The sequence below is a fragment of the Asparagus officinalis genome, chromosome 10, assembly GCF_001876935.1.
Source record: "Asparagus officinalis chromosome 10, Aspof.V1, whole genome shotgun sequence".
Lineage (NCBI taxonomy): Eukaryota > Viridiplantae > Streptophyta > Magnoliopsida > Asparagales > Asparagaceae > Asparagus > Asparagus officinalis.
The window spans coordinates 46,634,040-46,641,944 of NC_033803.1; the positions used below are offsets into that span (position 1 = coordinate 46,634,040).

General features: G+C 38.0%; 1 protein-coding gene across 1 annotated transcript; it reads left to right on the forward strand.

Moving 5' to 3' along the window:
* LOC109826134 lies at positions 470-2,882 on the forward strand. Its single transcript, XM_020393114.1, has 2 exons — positions 470-1,590; positions 1,870-2,882. The coding sequence occupies exons 1-2, from the start codon at positions 1,320-1,322 to the stop codon at positions 2,133-2,135; spliced, it is 537 nt and encodes a 178-aa protein (XP_020248703.1). The 5' UTR covers positions 470-1,319; the 3' UTR covers positions 2,136-2,882.

The following is a 7,905-nucleotide window of genomic DNA, read 5'->3' on the forward strand; positions in this document are numbered from 1 at the left end:
AACTTGATCTACACATTCTTAAAACCAAACACACCAATTTTGGGGTGAACCCGTCGTGTTTTGACCCTTTATCCAGTCACTGAAATTTTAACGGTTTCGAATGAATAGATTTTTTGCACGGCTCAACGAATGGTCAAAACACAATGGATTCACCCCAAAATAACTTGATCTACACATTCTTAAAACCAAACACACCAATTTTGGGGTGAACCCGTCGTGTTTTGACCCTTTATCCAGTCACTGAAATTTTAACGGTTTCGAATGAATAGATTTTTTGCACGGCTCAACGAATGGTCAAAACACAATGGATTCACCCCAAAATTAGTGTGTTTGGGTTTAAGAACGTGTAAATCAAGTTTAACGGAGCGAATCACAAAAAAATTTTAGAAAATGATGTGATTCTAGGCCGCGTCCTTAGGTGGGAGCCTAGGGTGTCACCTTAGATTCACTTTTCCCTATATTAAGCAAAAATCTCAAGTGGGTCTCCATTTCAGGACTAATTCTCAGCAAAAAATACTGACTTGAAGTCCTCACACAATACAACTGTGAAATATCTGTAAAGCCCGGTACCTAAAATTTACTAGGATCAAACAACAAATCTTTCCAAATTTATCTAAATTCCGGGATAAAAACCAAATCTTGCAGCAGCCTAACCAAATCTCTACCAATCTTCACACACAAAGCAAAGCATGCCGAGCTTGCTTCCGCCGTCGGAGGCGAGGCCTGTGTGCATCTCGACGGTCATCGCGCCCACCACCTGCCTCAGCCTCGCCGTCGACGTCGAGCATCCCCCCTCGAACTCCGCGAGAATCTCGAGGATCCTCGACCATTTCCGGCGATTCTTGACTCGTTTGGTCACCAGGATCCCGGCAATCGTGAGGGAGAGAGCGGCGCAGCCCACCGCTATGCCGAAGCCCACCAGGTCCATCAACGATTAAGGGGTCATGGCTGAATGTGGATGAGAGAGACACCAGAGATGAGAGAGAAGGGGATAGGTTTTATTTATGGGCTCTTTTGCATATACGCCTTTCTCAAAAAATTTTGGGCTTTTGCGGGCATAAATACGTACGCATTTATGCGTACCAGAACCGGACACCGCCACTCTTAAGGAATTTGCGGGCATATATATCAGTGCGTTTCTCATACGCACTGATGCGTACGCACTTTCCTCCGTTCTCTCTCTCCCCAAAAATTCAACTCAATTTTCCCCCAAATTCCTTAATCCCTCTCCCCCTTCCTACGATTTCAGCCCAAATCATCACTACGACACCGACACTGCCAGCCCGCCCTCCGTCCGCCACCGACGATGCCACGCCCCCATGACACCGATGCCGCCAGCCCGTGATCCGTCAGCCCTCCTCCTCCGCAATCTCGCCATCGAACTCCTCCTCCGCCTTCAGCCCTCCTCCGTTGAGCTCCTCCTCTGTCCTCCGACGATGACGCCACGCCGCCACGACACCAAATCACCACCAGCCCGCCCTCTGTCAGCCCTCCTCCACAATCTCGTCGTCGAGCTCCTCCTCCGCCTTCAGCGACAACTCCAACGTGATCTCACCGTCGAGATCCTCCTCCGCTACCCGGTTCCTCAAGGTTCGATCTTTGTTCCGATTAATTCACGAAAGCCCCTTTGGATCTCAATATGACTCTTAGTGTGTTCTCCTGGGATAGATGATATTAAAAAATTGCTTCTTCATTAAAATAATATTCGGAGAAATCTTTACTTTGATGCTCGTTTAATCATGCTTTTGTTTTGGAGATGGCTAAGTTGATTTTGGTGACCAAATAGTCGCCAAAGCTTTAAATTCAACGATATGTTTTCCTGTTGAACCTGAGCCATAATAATCTTGTTGGCCTGAGATAAAATTGTAGTTTTGCAAGGTGGTTGGAACTTTTTCAAGCGGCAGGCATCGGGAGAAATATTACTCCGTCTTACATATAAGGCCTATGTTGAAGATGAAGAAGATGTAGCAGATATGAAACATGTGGATGATAATTTATCTGATGACGAGATATCAGATTATGAGCAAGCAAAAAATGCATCTGGAGAAAGCAAAATTGAAAGAGAAAGAGAATCATTTATGGATGTCCTAGCAGCTTTGCTTGTAAGCGAGGAATTTCAAGATATAGTGGCATAATGGGATTCTCTAAAGCTATACATACATACATACATACATACATACATACATACATATATGTATATGTACATCCAAATTTATCTCTTTTCTTTCATCTCTCCTGTTCTTGTAAATCCCCGTAAAATTTTGAAATATTATTTTAAAATGATAAAATATGAGTTTTATCATGTTTGGAAATATTTTGCGATGAATTAGCATGTTTGAAATCGATTTGAGATCGAATACGTACATATATGTGAGTATCATGCACAAAATATATCAAAACCTGTAAGTTAGATTTTCATTCTGGTCGGTCGACCGATGGGAACAACTGGTCGACTGATGTGTAGTTATCGGTTGATCGATTTTCATAACTAATCGACCGATGAGCATGAATTCTGGGGTTTAGTTTCGGGTTGGTTTTTGACCCAATTGCATATAAGTATATAAATACATGTTTTCATGAAATTTTTTTCCTTTTCAACATAATCTCTGAACCCTAGCAGCAGTCACGTTCTCTCTCAAAACCCTAACCCTAATTTTTGAGTTTGGGAAAGCTTTGTGAAGCGAATACCGAGTGGAGAGCGAGATATATGGTGTTTGGTGATGAAGGGTCAAGTCTTGCTTGCGTGTAAGAGATCAGCACATTTGAAAAGGCAAGATCATCTTCCTCAAAACCTTTCCTTAGCTAAAGATAATGTCATTTTGTGTTATATGAATAATCTAATGATTAGGGCTTAATCTGATTTGTTAACACCTTGTTTATAATGATAAATCTTAAACAGATGATGAGAACGTTTTATCTTTAATTAACAAGTATAGATGATCATGATCATTAGAGTTGATTTTAAATTTTTAATTACATTTTAATTTGGTTTAAAATCCTAGTTAATCAAATTAGTTAAGTGTTTTATTAATTAGGATGTTTAAACCCTAGAATTATTAATTTTAAGTAATGTGGTCATGTTTTAGTTAATCTTTTGTTAAGTAATTATGAGAATTTAATCAAGTTTTACTAATCATGTCATTAAAGTACAACTTTTGAGATAAATTGACAAAAAATCAACACCTGAAATTTCACTGTGGTCGGTCAACCGATAAAAGAAATCGGTCGACCGATTGGTCCGTAGGAAACTAAAAATTTCCTTCTGGGAAGTCGACCGAAATTGAGTATCGATCGACCGATTGATGGCAGTATGAGTGTGCATGTTAGTGCACGTTGCCGACCAGTCGTCCGAAGATGTATATCGATCGACCGGTCTAGTGGTGTTTGTGAATATTGTTTTCTTCTTCGTGCATCCGATTTGCGAACACGAGGTGTAAGTCATACTTCGATATACATGCATAACCAGGAGAGTGCACGTAATGGGTTTGAGTATGCACGAGCCTCTTTATAAACGTAGTCTAATATTTTATGTTGTCACGCGTAACGCTTATTCTATTTTATGGTAGTTTTTGTTGCTAGAGTGGGGTTAGTTGGTGCACTGCAATGAGACAGTGGACATTAGTTGATAAACTACAATGAGACCGTAGTGTACTACACTCCGTAATGTATTATTGTTTCCACATGAGTATGCATAGAGGTCAATGTACCTATATTATTGTTTCTGCATGATGATGCGCAGAGGTCGATGCACCTATACGTTGATCCGCATGATGATGCGATGAATCATAGAACTTTGCGAGGGATAGCATTGTGGAATACTTGATAGCCTGAGTCTTAGGTGGTAATTGATTTTGAACGTAGTTCACCGTTGAGATATATTACGGCGAAGTATTTTTGTATTGTGGTTTACATAGGATTGTGTACATGTTCTGTATTATCTACCCAAGGATGGTGTGAGATGTTTGGTTGATATACATTACTTTTTTGGTTGACATTATAGTATTTCATTCCGTTATTCTTTTATTCTTAGTTTTGGAGTTGATATTTAGCGATCCACAATTTGAAATACATGAGTATATATATGACAGTTTTCTTATTTTGATTATTTTGCTCGACGTACTCATCTTGTGTTGTAAAATTCTAAATATTAACCCCAATTAGTACAGGGTAAATGGTTTAGGTAGACTATGCATATTATGTAGAGCCTCCATCATATGTTGTAGCCCTTCCCCTGGGGGTGGATGGAGATGATCTTGCTAGTGCTCTGACGCTGTTGATTTTCCCCACTTTTTAGGAAGCGGATAAGAGTTCCGGAGAGCCGTCGATTGACAGAGTTTCTGTATAGTCACCGTTATTTCTTGATAGTCAGCTTATGCTCCACATTAGACTAGTAGTTGGTTAGTTGATTTACAGACTTGTATTTCATTTTGAAGGGTGAGAGCCTGTGTACTTTTCAATTGACTCTTGTATTTGAGATTAATTACTCCCATTTTAGTTTATTGGATGTATATCTTTTTCTTCGGTTCAGACTTGTTATTACTGCTGTTGGAATATGATTTTAGTTATTTATGGTATCTCTTCTTCTTATTGTGTTCCTTATATTCTTACCTTTCTTATATCCACTTGTACCTACACTGTTATTATTTGATTCTACTAGAGAGATATTACTATGATAGTGAAATGTGTTGTTACAGAGTGTTGGGTGCATGGCTGATTTGACATTTGTAAGTTCACCTTGGACTGTAGCCTCGTGTGAAATCAGGGGAGTCATAGTTCTGAATAGCAGCCACCTCCTCTCAAAAACCTAGAGATCCCACTTTTGAGTTTGGTGAAGCTTTGAGAAGCCAAAAGACCAATAGGAAGGTGAAATCTACGGCTTTTGGTGAAGGAGGATCGTGTCTCTCACGTGTGTAGGAGCTCAGCACAAAATTTTTGAGGCAAGTTTCATCTCCTCCAATCCCATCCCCGTTTTCTTGGTTTTATTGGATTTTTAAAACTTATTTTATGAGTAAAGATCACCCCTTTTATCTATATGACGTAAAGATTTAATCTTTCTGATTTAAAAAGTTATGAAGCAGATTTCTTTGATTTGGGTTTAAGATTTGAATTACATCTAACAAGAGATTTTGTTAAAGTTATTTGTTTTCATGATGATTTTACAAAAATAAACATTCTAGGGTTAGTAGATCCCTTCAAGTTGATAATTGTGATTTCATGTAGTAAAGTAAGCCCTAAATACCCTAAACAAGATCTTTGTACATGTGTTCTTTTGAAAAATTTCGGTTTTTGGTAATTATAGAGAAAACCCTAAATTTTGATCTGTCACCAGAATTGGTCGACTGATCAAAGTAAGCAGCCGCTCAATTGGAATGCAGTATTGGAGTTTTTTTTGTATATGTTGATTCTTTCCACGTTGACTAAACATGCGCATTAGTCGACCCATCAGGGCTTGTTTGTGTGTGCATATTCGTGCACGTTGCTGCCAGTTGACCGATGGGGTATTTTGGTCGACCGATTTGAGCTGTTTTGTATATGTTGATTCTTTCCACGCATGTTTGATGGCAAATTATGATGTATGAGCCATACGTTGACAAACGTACGTGACCATGAGATGCACGCGTTTGTTTTGAGCACGCACGAGCTTTTGGAGGTGTGTAGTCTAATATTTTGGGCCTGTCATGATAGGGAGTAACATTGGTTTCATTTTACAGTAATTTTTGGATGCTTGAGTGGGGTTAGTTGGTGTACCATAACAAGACCGTGGTTGACTACACTCAGAGTACGTTAGTTGGTGTACTGGGACAAGACCATAGTGGACTACACTCTGTTATGCATCATTGTGTTCTGGATTAGGCTGATATGCCTATACTCTGTATGGTGTTCAAGTAAGGTAATGGACCACAAAATATTGCGATGAGCCATAGGAAATTGTGAGCGCCTATACTCTACACCATTTTCTTTGTAGGGAATCATACAAAATTGTAAATTTGCTCCTGTGTTATCTACCTCGAGGGTAGAGTATAAGGTTATGGTTTGTTATGTACTACATATCCTAGAAGAGATCTTTTATCGAATATTTATTTTTGTTCCCGCGCCAACTACCCGAGGGAAATGTGATTTGTTATGATACGATTTGTTATGGATGATGCTTGGCAATGTATTGTTCTTTATTAATTATTGTATTCTTAGGATTTTAGAGTTGATATTAGCGATCCATAATTTGAGATATATAGGATATATATGAGGGTTTTGTTAGATCTCTATATGTTTTGATGATAACAAAGGAAAATTGACCAACATATTTGATGCAGCAGCACAAAGTAAAGGCAATGGCAACATCAAAGATCTAAGATAAAGATGGAGTTATTATCAAGTGCTTCATTCAAAATCATATGAGAATTGTTGTAATTTTCTCTTTAGAATATTTGTTAAAAGCCTTGATACACACACATACACACACATAGGATTGACCCCATTGATTACTTCAGACTAAAGACTGTAGGCGTCAAAAATCGCCTATAGGTCCCCGCACGTGGCTCAAGATAGAGAGAAGATGATGAACGTTGCTATCCGAATCACATAAGCTCATTTGACGATGACAAGGACATGAAGTGAGTCAATGAACGATGCAAAGCAATGGAACTTTGGAATAACGGAAACACGAATGGATCAAGAGCTACGCGTCACTTACGAAAGACGAAGTGCCCCTCATGTCCTATTAGTCCACATATGAGTCAATCATGGAAGCATGTAGATCTCCTCGTCGGCTTTCCGATACATTTTGAATCGCATGATTTCGAGTTCGGATGACGAAGATATAGCAAAAACGGATAGAACACGCGGAACAATGCTCCAGGCCTTAGCGAGACACCCATAGGTGTCTCGGCCAAAGTTTAGCTGAGACACCAAGAGGTGTCTCGGCCAAGGCTTGGGTAAGACACCCACGGGTGTCCGTAGCCCCAAAAATAGGTTTTGGTAGATTTAAGCTATTTTTCGACCGTTAACCACCTGGATTTGTTCCAACCGATAAAATATCATCCAAGAACGTGGTTAAGTGGTTACAACTGAAGATAAGAATGAATCGATCATTCTTATCCAAAACAATAAATTTCCTCAAAATTGTTCTTTTAGAACAAAAATGTTAAAATTTTGATAACTTGATCGGTGAAACAATAAATTTCCTCAAAATTGTTCTTTTAGAACAAAAATGTTAAAATTTTGATAACTTGATCGGTGAAACATACATGTTGATATGACAATTATAAGCTAAACCTTACAAATGTTAAAATGATTGGCATTTTTTTTGAATTGTTTGCACAGAACATCCCAAATTCAAGTTTTATTTTTACATAAACCTCCCCCAATTTTTTTCGAATTTACATAAAACACCCTAAAAAATTCAAATTTTTTTACAAGATATCCTCAATTGAGTTCCAAGTTCATTTTTTTGTTTTTGCACAAAACCCCCTAAGAATTTTTTAGATTTTGTATAAACCCCCAAATTTTCGGATTTTGTACAAAATCCCCAAATTAAACCCTCAATTTGATCAATTTTTATCATGAATCAACACCAACTATGTTAATAATTCAAAACTATTCATGATTCATCCACTAGATTATTCATGTATACCTTCAAAATCAAAATGAAAAAAAAATAAAATTACAAGATCAAGAAGAGAGTATACCTTGGGGAGATGAGGAAGAAGCCCTAGAAATTGAAGAAAACTCCCTCCAAAATGCTATTGATCTTGTGTGGGGGAATTAGGGTTATATTGTTTTTTTAAAGCCTATGTTAGTTATTCAAAAGTTTATTTTTTTAAATGAGAAAATATATTATTATTATTATTATTATTATTTAATTTTTTTAATAATTTTTTTATAAATAATGTGGTTCATAGAGAACCA